Source organism: Maylandia zebra, linkage group LG23, assembly GCF_041146795.1.
Source record: "Maylandia zebra isolate NMK-2024a linkage group LG23, Mzebra_GT3a, whole genome shotgun sequence".
Lineage (NCBI taxonomy): Eukaryota > Metazoa > Chordata > Actinopteri > Cichliformes > Cichlidae > Maylandia > Maylandia zebra.
In genome coordinates, this window is record NC_135188.1 from 42,396,782 (window position 1) to 42,414,676 (window position 17,895).

General features: G+C 41.0%; 1 protein-coding gene across 3 annotated transcripts in view; it reads left to right on the forward strand.

The window, feature by feature from the left end:
* The window catches only part of fam184aa (family with sequence similarity 184 member Aa), a 75,784-nt gene that overhangs the window by 5,186 nt on the left and 52,703 nt on the right, over window positions 1-17,895 (forward strand). For 2 of the 3 annotated variants that reach the window (XM_076879976.1, XM_076879977.1), the window contains exons 2-7: window positions 9,267-9,344; window positions 10,729-10,863; window positions 11,137-11,235; window positions 14,637-14,843; window positions 15,250-15,423; window positions 17,524-17,694. In XM_076879976.1, the coding sequence (XP_076736091.1) occupies window positions 9,267-9,344; window positions 10,729-10,863; window positions 11,137-11,235; window positions 14,637-14,843; window positions 15,250-15,423; window positions 17,524-17,694 (864 nt within the window). The remainder of the gene's footprint in view (window positions 1-9,266; window positions 9,345-10,728; window positions 10,864-11,136; window positions 11,236-14,636; window positions 14,844-15,249; window positions 15,424-17,523; window positions 17,695-17,895) is intronic. The other variant, XM_014412224.3, reaches the window with a different exon arrangement.

Genomic DNA, 17,895 nt, shown 5'->3' on the forward strand with positions numbered 1-17,895 from the left:
ACCTAAACATTTCATAGCATGTTCTGACTGAGAGATTTTTGAAACTAATTAAAACGTACAGCTCTGCTACCACTTCCAACATAAATGAAGACAGAAAACTAAACAGCAGTGGCGTTTGAGGGGTTACTGAAGTTGGACTAGCTGGTATATAATGTTGTGCTACGTGATTGCTAGCGACACAGCTATGTTAGCATAACATTAGCACAGTGAAGCTGGAGGATGAAAGCTAAATTTTTTCCCACTCGATAAAAGTTAACGTGAGGGATTCTGGTGGTCAGGGACAAATGCAATTGCATAGCAGGATGCTATACACGGGGCAAACTTCAGTCAGGAGAACAACTAAGATTATTCATCCACAATACAAGATTAGTTGTTAATATACTGCAACAACATGGGAATCGAACAGCTGCGAGAGAATTCAACATTAATGAATCAATGTTACGGAAGTGGAGGAAGCGCAGTTTTTGGCTTTCCCCATATTTCAAAAGTGCTTCATCTCTTTGCTATATAATTATTATGCTATATAATAATATAATGGTTTTAGCCGCTGCGATGCTTTCAACCAAAACAGGCGCAGCTTGATGACATCATCAACATTCACTATCACGATAGAGCGGTATAGTCAAAATCTCTATCGTTTCTATCGTATATCGTTTATATCGCCCACCCCTAAAGCATAGCTGTCCATTTTTCAGTTGGTCTTCGATTGATCTACGACCCCACCCTCCAAAGCTATTCATGTGTTGTTATTCCATGTATTAAATCCCATGTCAGGCACTATCTAAAGCTCTGGTCATAATCTAATCTAAGAATTAGATTATGGATACAAGCGGCTGGAATGAGCTTTCTCAGCTCCACTCTCTCTGAGGATGGCTGGCTTCTCCCTTAGTGAGAGGATGAAGAGTACAGTCATTTGAGGGAGACTCAGAGTAGTGCCGCTGCTCTTCCACATTCAGAGGAGCTAGTTTGGGTGGTTTGGGCATCCGCCTCCTGGGTGAGGTATTCCAAGTAAGAGGAGGCACCGTGGTCGACCCAGGACACACTGGAGAGATTACAGTCCTTGGCTGGCCCAGGAAGCCTTGATGTTCCCCCAGATAAGCTGGAGGAGGAGGCTAAAGAGGGAGGGATCTCTGCTTAGCCTGCTGCCCCCTGCAACCCCGCCCTGGATAAGAAAGAGAAAATGGATGGATGGATGGAGTGCATTCAAAATGTAAAAGATACCTGGATCAGTCCACAGACAGCAGGATCAGTCGAGGCTTACTTTTAGGTTGTAACATGCTGTTATGGCTGTCACAGAAACGTTTTTCTGTCAAAGACACAGTGTGCCTTTGTTCTTGCTTTCTGTTTCTGAGGTTGTGATGTAGCCTAGTGATGCTCAGGGAGGAAAAGTGTGCGTGAGCTGAGTGTCCTTGGAGCGCCTGAGCTTCGAAATGAAAACTGAAGGAACAGATGCGAAGTGTCTTTAAACCAGGAAAAAGTAAATGCGCAGTGCTCGTCGGCTAATTGGTAACAGAGCCTGTGTTGCCACTTCATGGCGCGTCTGGTGAAGGAAAACATTGGACTAAAAGCTCAAATGTCGAGGTATCCCATTAAGACTACAGCGCATCTGAGAGCCAGGCTTTCATTAATCCTTTAATTAGTGCATATGATGGTAATCCTCTGAAAATGACAAGAGCAGAGCAACAGAGTTTTGTCAGAGCCAAATGCTGCAGTTGTTCCTCTCCAGGCTTTAGTGACCTTTCTACCGCGGTTTGATCAATAGTGATCGACTTCAGCCTCAGAGAGATCCCTCCTGGGTGCCCCCACTGTCATTTTTAGCATCATCCCTTATCCATCCTGCACACAGAAGCTCTACATTTGAGGCCTCGGTGATAGAGGACTCCGACTGTAAATCCTGTGCATTACTGTTCGGAGGAGAATTTGCTGTTAAACAGTCTGTAATGATAGATGTGGTTCAGTTTGATTGATTTAACGCGTGCTGCGTGGATTTCAGCTGATCGACTTTAATGATACTCTTCTATGATGCTTTAATAGGTGTAAATTTTATACCACTCCGAGAGGAGTAAAAGGACGCAGCAGGAAACTTTTTTAATCTATTCACACCTAACTCAAAATTATTTTAAGATAATACTCTGAAATTTTGGCTTGCAGAGGGCAAAAAGTGGTGTTAACAAGCTTCTGTAGTTCCCTTTTCCTGTCCAGCTAGTCGATCAGCTTGAGCCTGGATGATTGAAAGTGAGACTTTGGTCAACAACGTCTAGAACAGGGCTGCCCAATCCCAGTCCTCGAGAGCTACTATCCTGCAGCTTTTAGATGCATCCCTACTCCAACACAGCTGAATCAAATGTACCTCTTCAGCATGCCATCATGTTTGGCAAAGGCCTGATAACAAGCCATTCATTTGATTCGGGTGTGTGGGAACAAGGATGCATCTAAAAGCTGCAGGACGGTAGCTCTCGAGGACCGGGATTGGGCACCCCTGGTCTAGAAGAAGTAAAGATCATAGAAGGCTTCTGTAGGTGAACCCCCTTGAAGATTAATTAATGGTTTGCTTCCAAGGCTCTACTTTTGGAAGCACTACCAAGGTGTTGCTCTCCATCACACTCCCAGGTTTCCTCGGGTTCACAGACAACCTGCGGTGGAGGCTGCAGAGCCATTAACAGGGGTTAGGTGTTGCCTTTGAAAGATGAGCTTTTTCACTGTGTTATGAATAATTATGTTAAAATATCAAGGCTAAACTAGAACTAGCATGGTAGGTCATGTTCTTCTCTGCATCTCATGTGCTTTTTGCAGTTTAGTCCACCTGTTGGGTTAATGGGAGATAAATGTATCTATCTAGCTGTTCTTGAAGCACACTGTAGTTTTTTATTCCTAATGCCAGTAGAGTGAGATGAGCAACAGTAAAAGTGGTACAAAAAGGTGTTTCATGATGTTTTTGTGTTTTTTTTCCAGCACTGAATAACTGTGTGTAGCTGCAGGCTGTTGTATTGCCTTTAGGCTTGTTTTGATTGGAGCTTCGGGACAGAAAATGTTCCTGTGAGACCTCCAGCAGAGAAGAAAAGAAGAAACTATTGGCTGTCGTTCTCTTCCTTTTGTTGTCAAACTTGTCATATTCAGCAGTGGACGTGTGCATGCTCTGCTTCACTTTCATGCATTTCTCTTTGGGAACCTGTTAGGTAAAAATAACACGGAACAAGTGCCGGTGCATGAACTCCACAACCCCCTCCTAATGGCTACATTAAACATATACAGATAAATAGATAGTTGTTATGTATTCAGCTGTGTGTGTTGCTTAAAATCACACAGTCGTGCTACATTTATCATGGCTGGAAGTTCCTCATTTTCTGCTGCTGCAAACATTAATCAGCTTGTTATGGCGTGTCAGGTTGCATCTGTGTGGTAGACAGATGCCAGTGAAGTCTGTTTATTCTGTAGTGCTCTGAGAGTGACACATATCACACCGTGTTTGCTTTTTTCACCCTAAAATCTGAGCCAAGCAAGTTTTACAGTCTGCTTCTATGCAACCACGCACAACATGTTTATCACCTTTGTAAATCTGAACTGCTGCAGATTTGTTTAATGTGGAAAAATTCAGAACAGCTACAGTAAAAATCTTAGGTCTTTTTAAAGAGTAAGAGCAGGCAGTCAAATAGTTTCACGTCATATCAACTATTAGAGCCTTACTGATATATCGGCAGCATTAATATATCAGTATCAACACATATATTGTAAAAAAGCAAATAATAGAAGGAAGAACCACCATGTAATCATGTTATGTGTTGATGTTGATGATGTAGTTTGTCCACCAGAGGACACTTAGATTACACTTAAAATGACACGAGTTACGTATCGGTATCGGTATCGGTCCGATACTGACCTAAATTACTGGATCGGATATCGGAGAAAAATAAAAAATGTAATCCGATCCATTAAATATCACGAAAGCACCTCACAAAACTTGCAACACCCCGTAACTCACCTCAGAACTTTAGCACGTCGAATGTTTGTAAAGCATTCCTGCTTTAAGCTTAACAAGCCACTGCCTCTTCTTGCTGCTACTTCAATCATGAAACTGCTTAACGATCAGCTGATCGGCTTTTCTGTCGCGAGTCCGTGTCTCTAGTTTGCTTTTGGCCCACTTTGCACCAGAAAGAGGAAACCAGTGGCTGAACAACAGCAGCACGTTTAAGCTTGATCAGCTGTTGTTAGAATGTATTTAATATTACTTTCTACTCGAGGATCTTTTTCTACGTAGCTGACGGCTGGTAACTGTGCAGGGGCGGATCTAGCAAAGTTTAGCCAGGGGGGCCGATAGGGCATTAACAGGGAAAAGGGGGCACAAAGACATACTTTTCTTTCTTATTCTCATTTAAAATGTCTAGCTTTTAATAAATAATTATCTGACACACAAAGTTTTAATTTGATGCAAAATGAATAGAAGTCCATTACTGCATATAGTAACTATTAAGTCTAATATATATACCCTAGTAAGCTATAGTACTTTTTCCTTTGGGAAGGTACCATCTGTGCAGTCTGCAATTTTGTTGAAGAAAGATGTTGAATCTATTTAATATTTCTTGAGAAATAATTGATTTCTGTGCATTTTTTTTCACACTGCATCAAATTAAGGTTGATTACGTCGATTAAGCATCATGAGGTGGAGCGTGAGGGGTGGTTCCCTATTTTTTATTTATTTATTTTTGTTGTTGCTGGGAGTTGGAACCCTATTAGTTAGGTTGCTTAATATTTACGCTAAGTACTCTTTAAAATACCAGAATAGGGAGGATGGTGTAGGTTTATGTTTATTAGATTGATCAGTATTGCTGAACTATGAAATATTTTTTTTTGCATACAGGTATAACAGAATAGCTTTAGTGTAGTTGTTGTTTTAAACTTGAGTATGAACTTATACAAAATGCAGCAAGATATTAAAAAACAGTTTTGTTGATTAAAAAACACTATATCGGATTCATATCGGTATCGGCAGATATCCAAATTTATGATATCGGTATCGGACATAAAAAAGTGGTATCGTGCCATCTCGAATTATATTAGCAAGGATTTGTCAGATTTTTTAAATTGCCAAATATTGGCTTTGGTCTTGAAAATCCTGTATTGGTCCCGCTCCATGATCGATATCAGATTTAGATACTACTATAGAATAAAGGGCAAAAGTTTAGGTTGGACAGTTTTACATATTTTTTAATCCACTCTCACATTTAGAAACGCTTGTGTAAATTGAAGCTTTCTTTTAATTCTGGCTGGATGTCTCAAAGATGTTGCACTGAATAAATACATCCTATAATCGCAGAAAATGCTACAAAGCTCATCACAGACTGTCTTCTTATTGGTAATGTTCGCTGGCTAACCTCAAAACCAAAATAATTTTTTATCAGTGTTTCCCAGTGTACTGTGTGACCAATAAATTAATGGCCGATATGTGCAGCTGCCTCTTCAGTAAGATTCTTGTCTTGTAGATGAGCTCTAACTCCACTTTCATGGACAGCAGGTAAGTGCAGTAGTCGTTGCTCTGTTCTGCAGCCTCACTGAGCTCAACATAGCAGCTTGTTAACAACCTCTCCACCTCAAATCAAATCAAATCACTTTTATTGTCACATCACATGTGCAGGTACACTGGTACAGTACATGCGAGTGAAATTCTTGTGTGCGAGCTTCACAAGCAACAGAGTTGTGCAAAAAAATAAATAAAGTAAAAGTAAACACAGAAAACAGCTGTTGCTTGGGGGAGCTCGTGACGAGGCTGCCATACTCGGCGCCATCTTATCCGTAACCATCCATCCAGCCACCTGTCACAGGCTCTTTTTACACCTAATTTATACTAAGGTGTAGTCTACACAAGTAGCAGCCACCGTTGCCAGCATTTATACCTGCACATCATCATGTGCAGTTACATTTTTAGGTAGCTTTAAGTCAGATTACGGCATATGTTATGGTAGAGGGTTTCAGAAAGGTATGCGGTCTAAGTTTAAGTATTTAAGTATAAATCCCCTGTTAGAGTAGCCATCCAGTTCACAGAGTGTCTTAAGAGCTGAGCAAGAACTGTCATCACCACAGTAGTTCGAGAAGAGTCTACAACAGAAGAAGAGCCTCTCTAGAGGGGCAGCTGAATGATATCGAGGGCTGCCACAACAGCGACCTGATACATCTGCTGATAGGAAAATAGAAGATGGGCTGGGGCTAGTTGGTTAGAAGTATCCATCCATCCATCCATCCATCCATCCATCCATCATCCATCCATCCATCCATCCATCCATCCATCCATCCATCCATCCATCATCCATCCATCTTCTTCTGCTTATCCTAATTCCATTTGTCAGCTGAGCAGTATCTTCCAAGCCTCCTTGAGTGGCCAATTATACTTTTCCCACAGTTAATACACCTGGGCAGCACTCCCAAATAAAGTCTATGAGTAGGAAACACTGTCATCTATTTCATGGTGACACCAAACATTGAAAAGCTGCAAATCATTAAATCTGAAAAGCCGTAATCAGAGAGTGTTTGACAGCTTTGCTAAATGATTTATGTAGCTGAAAAGCTTTGTTGACTTTTCTTTTTCATCAGTAAATTCATCACTCATTAACAGTCCAAGTCAATAACACTATCTAATTACCAAGTAAGGTTTTATCAGTGGTTAATCACAGCAGAATTTCCTTTCCAGCTGGGTTACTTTGACACAATTGCTCCGTGAGAAATTATTTATGGAACTCAAGTCTCACTTTTATACCATAGATACAAATAGAGATGTTAGGTATCTTCATCCCTGCGAGATGGCGAGACAAAGAAGAAAGTGTAAGAGAGAAGGGAGAGAAGAGAGGAGGAGAGATAAAGAACAAAAAAGGGAGATGAAAGGATGGGAGCAAAGAGAGAGGAGGGAAAGAAGGAGATGAAAGCAGCAGGCACAGCAGCGTCATTAAAATAATCATGTATAATTGAAGGAACAGTTCCACGGCAGACTTACTGCTGGGAATCAAGGCTCATTCTCAAAGAGAGTGGAGGGTTGAAATCCACCTTCCTCTCACTGATTTTGCTCCCACCTTAAAAACATAAAATAACCAATGACAAAATTTCAGTTTAGCACCAATAAAAACATTCAGGCGGGATTGTTGTAAAGTGGAAAAACACAAATGAGCAGATGGTATGTCACTCTTTTAGAATACAGTTGTAAAGGATACCAGGCAGTGGTTAAAGGGAAGAGAAATCAATTCTTTTAATTTCATTTTATTTCAGATTAATTCAGATTCAAGGCTTTTTGTTTTATTTTGCAATTCCTCGGCTGCAAGTGTGGGTCCACCCCTTCGCACTATGGCGAGTCAACCATTTTGTAGTGCAGCTCAAAGTCTCAGCTGCAAATTGCATTTATATGGGCTCAAATTGTGGTCATAAATATTTTGTACCTGTAAATCAGTTTTGTGTGTGTAAAAAAGATTTGTGTGTGGACTTAGCCAAAAAATACGTGTGAAACTCTGCACTCAACTTTCAAGCTTCAAGTACGAATTTTGATCCTACTTTTCTTCCTTTCATCTGATTGGCCAATGTCATGTCAATCACAAATTTATCTATCCAATCAGAGAACAGATGGGTTTGGCTATTGGAGGGGTGCTTTATGGAGCTTCAGGTCCTTGAAGGGAATAAATGTCCTTTTACATGCCAGCCCAGCGTTTTCCTTCATCACCAGGAAGGAAAACAGTCTGTGGTGTCTCAGTTTGGTGATTTTTGTGTCACAGGTTTATGTGCTTAATACAGGGACCTCCAGAGCCTTTTCAACAGCGCTGCGGACCTCGAGGGGGGGGGCAGTGTTGTGGAAATGACAATCTTCACCAGTACAATCAGACCACTACATTTGGCAACAAGTGTGCTTGTAGCTTAAAACACTCACCGGTACTGAAAATACAATGAGGTACAATTATCCTATTTTACCTCAGACACGCAGCTAGATGTTGCTCCAGGTCAGTTGGCTCACTGAAATGATTTCTCTGCCTCCCACGTGGTCCCATGTCAACTTATTTTTTCTTCACGGTGCATTTTTGAGGATGCAACACATTCAGTGTATATACTTTAGACGGCAAGTTTGAAAAATCAAAATAATGCTGCTTTTAAAGGCACTAGGAGATCAAGTGTAATATAGAATATTAAACAGCTGTTATATTGAGTTGCTGTGATACAGTATGTATCACAGCAGTGGTTTTAGTATTTCTTGCTGAGTACAGGGAAGTTTAATAAAGTTGCAAATACCCTGCAGTGATGATTACTCAATTGTTGATCCCAGTGGTCTTTAAAACGTCAGCAGTGTTGCCCATAAAGGATAAATATCCCCCACCACTATACCTTTATGCCCACTTCTTGCTGTAGATTTGTATGTAACCTTTTCCTCTCACCTGTAAATGGAGCAAAAGGTGGACCCGTACGTCTCGATGCCAACGGGGCTGTAATTCAGCTGACCGTGACTGAATATTAGCTGCTCTCCCTGCAGGCTTCAATTTGCTGAAGCTTAAGCTTTTTTCTTTTTTTTGCATATCATTTACCTCCAGCACTTGAAAAACCTACTTATATTCCTGGTAGAGAGAGAGCAAGCATGACTGACGAGATGTTATTCACTTAGGCTTGTGCAATGTGCAGCAACCAGTAGAGGGCTTTCCTGTGACCACAGGAATGTCTGTGCTTACTGTGAAATGTTCACTTATCTCCTTTGCACCAAATTTATTATCGAACACCCGACCCCTCGCCCCCCCACCTCCCTTTGTGGGACTTTTGTTGTGTTTTGTGTGTAGCGTAGTCCTGGCTCAGTGTGTGACTGTCTTTAATCAGAACACGAAACATAATTCTCTCCTTTCCTGATGCTGTTGGTATTGATTTTGTTGCACTCTCGATGCAGAGCTGAGCTTAGTCTTCACTTCTATTGATCTGATATTGAAACAGTTAATAAGAGCTTTCTTTCCTGTCTTCTGGCTCAAGAGTTGGGAGTTCGCCTTGTAATTGGAAGGTTGCCGGTTCGAGCCCCGGCTTGGACAGTCTCGGTCGTTGTGTCCTTGGGCAAGACACTTCACCCGTTGCCTACTGGTGGTGGTCAGAGGGCCCGGTGGCGCCAGTGTCCGGTAGCCTCGCCTCTGTCAGTGCGCCCCAGGGTGGCTGTGGCTACAATGTAACTGCCATCACCAGTGTGTGAATGGGTGGATGTGTAAAGCGCTATACAAATACAGGCCATTTACCATTTTCTTTCTGTGATCTAATTCTGCTCATTTCTCCAGGTAATTTATGCTCTCAACACCAAGAACGATGAGCACGAAGAAGAAATCGAGTCCCTGAAAGAAGCTCACGAGGACGAGGTACAGACACCGAACACCCTGTTATTATGTGGTGGAAAATACTCTGTGATTGATAAACAGCCGTGTGGTTTGTCACTTTTGTGGTGTCAAACTGCTGTGGGAATGAAAGTGTGTTTAAATGGTGTTATTTCATTTACATTATAAAAGTGTGGTGAAGCAGAATTCTCCTTAGTGAGGTTTCCCCATCTTCTGTTTGGTATTTTAGTCACTGGAGAGGAGAGGAGCAAATTCAGTGGCAAACTGCAGTTTTGTTATCAAGGCTAACCATGGTTTTGCTGTCTGCCGCCCTCCTGCAGCGAGCAGGTCAGCACTGCAGAAAGGGTTTAATTTGACTGAGGGGTGATTAGGAAAGTTAAACTAAAGATGAACTTAAATCTTAAGAGCATCTGTTACCCACAGCTGTTTCCAGATGCAAAGTTCTGACTTCTCAGCTGATTAATTCGCTTAACAGCTAAATCACCATGGCAGGTACAGATGTTTCCAGTGGTTTGTGGTATAGCTTCCTAAGGGCTGATGATGCTCACTGTTAAACACTTGACTCCAAAAATCTCCCAGAGGTATTAATCTGGGTCAAATCTGTGAAGAAGTCATATTTTACACTCCCTGTTCCCTGATGTCTATAGAAACATCCACATTTATTGGGTTTCTTCGTAATGTGTTCAGCCGTAATGTGCCACAGGTATTGTGAAATCACGTGATTAATCACATCACCAGTACTTTTTATCCCAACCTCACATACAAGAACATAACAGAAGCACAGCACAGCAGAGTTCCCCCAGATTGTCCACTTAATTCAAAGGGTTCAGCTGATTCAGTGTAAGCGGTGTGGATGTTTACTACCAGCTGCCTTATGTTCTAAATGTTACGATTTTCTGAACTGGTTTCAAAGACACAGAACAAGTCTGGCACCAAATCAAAACCCATTATATTCAGTGGTGGGCAGAGTTTATTTGAGGACGTGAACTTGGCCTTTACAAAAGTGGTTTAAACCTACTTAATTTCACTGGTATTTCTTTTAGAGGGAAGCTCTTGTGCACTGTAGTCTGCAAGATTGTTAATTAAATGAGTGTTTCTTTCAAGTGTTAAATTTTTAAAGTGAGAGTTTTCTCCCCCTGCCAACATTTCTTGGAGTCCACGGTGTTGTGCTGGCACCTTTTTCTTATTTATTTTCACATATTTCTCCTCAGGTCTTATTTCCTGCTACTCTGGTTGTAAATTTATGATATTTTTCCACTTTGGAAAAGAACAAAAAAGTTTTAATCTTGCTCATAATCATCTTAATCGTAATTGCCTAAACCTGAGCTGAACTTTGTTTTAAATTCTGTTTTAAATTTAAGTTCTGTTCTGTTTTAAAGCACTGGCTGCTTTCTTTCCTCTTGCTCAGGTCCAACACATTGTGACAGAAACCAGAGACAAGATCATGCAGTACAAGACTAAAATGGCGGACGAGGTGGATCTGAGGCGGCGGCTTGCCAGTCTGGAGGAATCTGTAGAGCTCCACGAACACATGAAGAGACAGGTCATTCAGCGCTGCCGGGCACCACGTGGCTTCATTTAGTTTGGTTGTATCGAGCCAGGCTTTCTTAGTTTGTGTATTGCTTCACATATTCCTACGTTGTCATCTTTAAGCAATAGTATGTTTTAATGTTGTAGCCTTTTAATATGGATTATTTAGGTGTAAAAAACTGGATAGTATCAACTTAACATATAATACAGGAGTGGGTGTGTTATATTGCAGTTGTATGTTTCCATATTTGTCTTTATGTAACACTGTTGTGCTTGTTGTCTTCAGGCTCTAGCAGAGTTCGAGATGTACAGACAGAGGATGGAGGACTCGCAGCTGTGCACAGAGGCCCAGCACACGCAGAGGGTGGTTTCTATGAGCAGAGAGGTAAGGTTGGGCTCATAACAAAAGTAATACCTGATTGTTAACTTTCATGCATGAACCCAATTATGAAAGGTGTTGGGATGCTGTGTAAAATGTAAATGTAATCACACATACACATGCAGAACATGCAAAACTTAGTGAGAAGATGCTGACTGTATGTGATTCTTGTTGTCATTTTTTTTGCTTCATGATACTCCAAATGTTTCACATGCAAGGTCTTACCTGAAAAAGATGGGAGCATATGTTGCTCTAAATCTGTATATAACTTTCAGCATTGCTGGTGCCCTTCCAGATGTGCAAACTGCCAGTCCCCGAGGCACTTATCCACTTACACCTTAAGACATAAGAGAGTTTTGGCCTGAGTGCAAATAGTTCATTTCTCCTTGAGGATAAAGAATCCACTTTTTCAGATGTGAATTCTTCTGACCACAGAACAGTTTTTCAACTCGCCTCAGTCCACTTTAGACCGTTTGCTCAGAGGATCAGCGCCCAGGGGACGATAGCGCTCCAGGATCATGTTAACATATGGCTTCTTCTTTGCATATAGAGCTTTAACCGGGTGGCACAGTGAACAGTGGGAGTGTTCCTGAGTCCATGCAGTGATTTCCATGACAGAATCACGTCTGCTTTTAATGCATGCTGCCCGAGGGCCTGATGATCGCGGGCATCCAGTATTGATTTTTGGACATTGGAGATTTCTCCAGATCCTTGGAATCTTGTGATGATGTCATGTACTGGATATAAAAATCCTTTTGCAGTTTCTCTTCTGTTTTCTATTTTGAACAAAAGATGAGTTTATTATATTTGCAAATCTTTTCCTTGTGTGTTTAATTACATATCACACAGCATCCCAATGTTTTTGTATTTGGGCTGTAATTGTAAAAATGTAAAGTGTGTTATGCTCTAAATGCACAACAGGAATGGTTTATTTGTGCTGAATGCAGATTAATCAATCAAACAAGACTGATACAAGCATTAGTGAGTAATACTACTTCACACCACAGACTTTATACCTTAATAGGTTATAACTGGCACATATGATAAAATTGATCAAATATGTTATATTATTGTTTAATTTATAAACTGAAAGACAACTTAAATTGACATCAATTAGATGTTGATGCAGGTAAAGGACGCTCGCTGTCATCAGGCTGTAACGACGGCATCAAAATAATTTAAAAATCTACAATAATGAAGCCCACCGAATTAATTCTGAAGGTGTGTGCTTCAGTCACGTCTTGATTGAAAATAGATTTTTTTTTATATCATTGTCCAAATACTTATGGCCCTAATTTAATATGCACTGTGTAATGCTACAGCCACATTTGGGAAAACAGCCGGTGGAGACTGTGGTGTGACCTGAAAAAGATGTATTGGAAAAATAATTATAACTTTTAAAACTGGGAGCCCGTTTGTGACCACTTGCAGTTAGCTGCCATCTTTAAAGCAACTTCAGTGCATCAAGACAGTCATAAAAGTCTGCAGTCAGTTTGCAATTAAATGGAGTCAAGTTGGCAATTATGTGTAATCTGTTTGTGATTGACTGAGACAAATCTGTTGGCATCTGTTTTAAATATTTTGCTGTCCAAACACACAGAAGTTCACATTAACTCCTTACATCCACAGTTCAGCCAGAATCTCACAGATCTGAAGCAGAAATTTCTCCACATATAGTAGCTGAGGGACATGGCACCCAGCTGAGTTTAGTCCCCGACTGCAGAGAGACGAGTTGCAGACAGGTTGCAGTCATCAGCATAGAAAGACATGCTGGCTGTCCTTATTTTTAAATTAGACAGCAATTATTTGCAAACCTTCATCATCTGAGAGTGATTGCAGTCAGTCTGAGTCAGACCGTGATTGTTTGGAGACAGGTTGCCTCCCACCAGGTAATCTGTGCAGACAGCGTGGAACACCCACAACCTCTGTGTCATTTAGCGCTACCAGTTTCACTATTTTAATTTAACATGTGGTACTAGCAGTCAGAAATGATGAGTTGGAGGGGATAGGTATGAACTCCTCTCTTAGATCAGAAAAATCAGATGCATGTCACGCATACTAGGAGACTGGATCTGCCTGTCGGTGTCTCTGGTGGTACAGTGTAGAAATAACAATTGAACAAAGGAAATACTGACAGTGTACATTACATACATAAGGCTATCTTTTACTGACAAAATATTATGTCTTACATACAGACAGATACACACACACACACAGTTATGCTTGTAGAGTAGCAGCAACATGTTTTTAGTAATCCAGCATATGACACTAAAACAAGGGTGACACACCAGTCACATGGGCAGGAGCATCTGCCAGTGACACACGAGTGGTAAGCTGTTTACGAGCTGCACACAGCAGGGGGGATGTCATAATCGTTACTGGCATATGCTGATAATGAATACGAATTTAACTTTTAGTGCCACAAACGCGCTCTTCACTGCTGCACTCTTCTTTTGTACGCACCTCGCTCCCAAAATTAAAATTACACTCAGAATGAAGTGCTACTTGGCACGTTTGATTAGGAGAAGGCGGTAGATTGCTTATTTATACAGTAAGTGTTCACTTCATTATAAGGAAGTATGATTTCTACTTGTTATAGTCTGCTGTTACTTCAGTATTGCACAGATTATGTTATGCTACAATAAGATAGATAGAAGATAGAATAATCCTTTAATTGTCCCACAAGGGGAAATTTGTTGTAACAGCAGCCAGAAAGACACATATACAACAAACAGTACACAGAACAGAAACATACACAATTCTTCTTACATATTTACATTAAGGACAGTGGTTACTATAAACAGAGTACTGTACAGTTATTCAATTAAAAAAATAGATATTAATCTAATATTGTTACATGTATCATGTCATCTGTCATGTCATACGATCATGTGACACAGTTTCATATGCACTGATGAATGTGGGCACAAAGGAACATCTCAGCCCTACTTAGATGTAAAGAGCTGGTGGGTAAATAAACTCAGCTCTTTATCTCTTACATTTGGATTGTTGTGTGTTATCTTTGGACTTTAAATGCTTTCACAGTGTCTGCTTCCAGCTTGAACAAAAAGATCTTTACCAGCACTAACAGTTCGCATTACATGACATATGACATCACATCACACGCTACATGTTTCTACATTTTCTTTTGAACTGTTTCAGATCTTGCGCTGCAAAGAACACTTTGCTCTGCTTAGAGGTGTACATAGAGAAGATTCAAGCTTTTATTTTGGTAATAACAGACAAGTGCTGAAAGGCTTAAGATGCTAGAACTGAATGTTTTGTGCCTCCCTCATTGTTACGGGAGGATTTTGAGGCGATGCTGCGATCAGTTAGCGTGACACCATTAGCGACTGGGCTAGCAGTAACACAAAAACAGAATAGAACATATTCCGTGGTTTCAATAGGTGGAGGAGATGCGTCGGGATTTTGAGGAGAAGCTGCGCTCGTTCAGCCAGGCTCAGGCACAGTTTGAGGCTGAGAAGCGGCGAGCGCTGGAGGAGCTGAGGACCACCCACCGCCAGGAGGTGGAGGAGCTCCTCAACAACCAGCGGAACCAAAGCGCCTCCTCCACAGAAGACCAGGAGAAGCTGGCTGAGCTTCATAGACAAGAGGTGGGCGGAGCTCGATTGAGCGAGGGAGATAGATGAGGTTTGGATCGGAGTGATGCATGTTGGGATTTTTGTAGAAAGTTGATAAAGCAAGTTTCTTTCGAGGGTAACTGCTGTTTTTTAAGGCTTATCAATGAAATGAAAGGATGTAGTGTGTTGTAGTGCAGTTAGCTTATGAGCACAATATAAACCCGGAGTGATAATAATTTGGCTATAGAGATTTGTTGCATGTCATTTTCTTATTTTTCTCCCATTTTTCTTTTCTCTCAACAATAAAAAGACTTAAAACTAACTTAAGACTAAACATAATGTGGTTTAGGGGCTTGATCTATTCAAGACTTGTTGTTTTTAAAAAAGGATTTTGGAATGTGTCTTGACAAGCTCTCTGTTTATCCATCTCTTGGCGTAGGTGGAGGCATTGATGGAGAGGGTGGAGGAGCTAACAAAGGATAAGGTCCGCCTGGTGGAGGAGTATGAGGCCAAGCTGGCCAAGGCTCAGGAGTATTATGAGAGAGAGCTGGAGGCCATGAGGAGAACACACCAGCTCACCACTGAGAACCTGCTGGCCTGGAAGAGGACGGAGGTAAAAGCTTATTCCTCTCCTTTTTATGACAGAGAAGAAGAAAAGCAGAAACCACATTTTAAGTACTAAACTCAGGCATTTAATTTGTTTTCATTTGTTAGGAGTACTGTACCGCTTTATTAAACAGAGTCCGAAACATGTTGTTCTGTATCAGGCCTGTAGCTGTTTATGTTCCTGAGAGAGACACAGTGCTCTCTTTATTAACAGGTGTTGTGTGTCTTAAGACAATTATTCCGTTGCAGTACAGCTACAGGCAATAAAATGTGTTGAAACAAACAGGCTTGTATAAAATTCTTGAAAAAAGTCAAGAAATTGGTCTAGAATAAAGCCGTCAAATAGTGCCGAGGGCTTTATTTCTCTCAATTTTAGTAGGTAGAAGCCCTTTATTGAAACAGTTTTATATTAGATGTGAGACCTTTTCTAATTCCCTCTGTTTGTTAAGTATAATATGTTGCATTAGTACAGTTTCCGCTGCAGGAACAGCTTCATTTTTGGGTCTGTTAATACAAAATCAGCACCTCCTGAATGCATTTCTCGTCATTGCTTAATATGATTTTAATTGTAAATACCATATGTAAGAACAGGCAGATGGTGTTAAAGTTAATAAATCAAACATAAGAGCAGCTGTTGAAAACAGCAGGGTGATATTGTTGTCTTGTAGATGTACTTTTGTGATTAGCTCACTCGCACACTTACACGACCGACGCCATGATGGTGTTTTTGTTTTGATTTTTTTTCTTGCTCATTATTTGGTACATATTCGCTGCTATTTTTCTCAAGCTGCCTAGAGCAGTCTCTCCCAACTTTTGGAGCCAGCGCGTATATATTATTATATTTCACATTAGAAAAATCACACGGCACACCACCAAACTAAAATGCAGTTTTCCCCGCGCACCGGGTATAGCAATCGGCTCGGTTTGTCCTCAGTGTACCTTTTTTGCTTTCTTGTGACCACTACTCACGCTAGGGCCTTCATCTGGGTTGAAATGTTCCCCGGGACCCAGGTCAGATTGACTACTTTTTCTTGTCAAATATTTATCTATTTCTAATACACGCTGCGTTGTCTCACTCACAGCATGGCTATATAATTTCTTCTTCATCTTCTGTTTTACTGGACGTTGGCAACCCATTTAATTGGGGCAAAACGTTGTACTGCACTCTAGTGGAAGAGAATGTAATTGTTCTGCCTGTTTCCCATGCCGGTACCGGTCCGTGGCCCAGTGGTTGGGGACCGCTCGCTTAGAGTACTAATCAGGTGAAACCAGATAATTTTCCACAGCACACCTGATCATTTCTCACTATGACACCTCGGCACAGTTGTTGGGAAACACTGACCTAGAGAAAATGACCTCTGAATAACTTTTGTTAATTTAGGGAAGCACAGTATGCCTTTGTGAACACACACAAACTCACCATTAAAGGATTACCTAACATTAAGAATCTAAAAGCAGCATTAGTTGGTTGGTTTACTCACTTCAAACACAATGCTGATAGTTTACATACATTTTTCATGGGAATGTGTTTTTGAATGTGTTATTGTTAGCAAACAGTTCCCCGTTTTTGCCTTTAGTAGATCTACGTTCATTAGAAGTCATGTTTCTGTTTGATTACCAAACACGTTTAAGCTTACATGACTCCAGTGTGTTGATGTGAGTATGTCTTTGCGAGCTTACTTGCCAACTTTGTGTTTGCTGTTGGGCAGGTGGGTTGGGTTTATTCATGGTTTATTGCTCCCTGCTGCTGCTTGAAACGAGGTTAATTAAAGCCCTGAAAGCCAAAACTGTATTTGAAAAGAAGCCTGAGGTAATTACTCACACCTTTTACGTTACATACAGGCGTTTGATCTACTGTTTATATTAAAATATGGATTAATTAGTCCAGCTTTTATTGCGTCTTTGTCAGTGGTGGTGGACTTGCGTGTTATTGATACATGAGTAGCAGTTTTTGAGACACCGCCTTAAAGAAAGCCTCATTTATCTCAATGCACCTCTCAAGGTTGCTTGTGTCGTCTCCTTTTAACTCACACAGGCAGGTGTTGCTGGCTATAAGCGTTGTGTTCTTGTGTCAGAGTGACTAATTTAATTCTGTGTCCTCGTGAAGGTCGAGCTTCGTAAGGAGTTCCAGGCGCAGGAAGTGGCATTGCAGCGTTCACTGTCCAAGCTGAGGAGTGAGCTTCAGAAAGCTCAGGAGGAGGCCAGAGAGAACCGCGACAAGACCAACAGACTGCAGACGTCACTGGCCAACGCAGAGGGAACCATCAAGGTGTGTGGGGTACGAGTGGCTGAACACCATGTTTTATTGTCAAATCAAATGAATAAGACAAAACAATGAAAACCCTCTGGTCCAGATTCCCTTGATGTTTTTGTAATGACAGAAAAATAATGTAGCAGTATGTACTAATGCCGCTACTGCTGGTTTTATCATTCATCTGTTTGCAGGATTTCCCAAAATAGTACAAATAATATGAAGAGT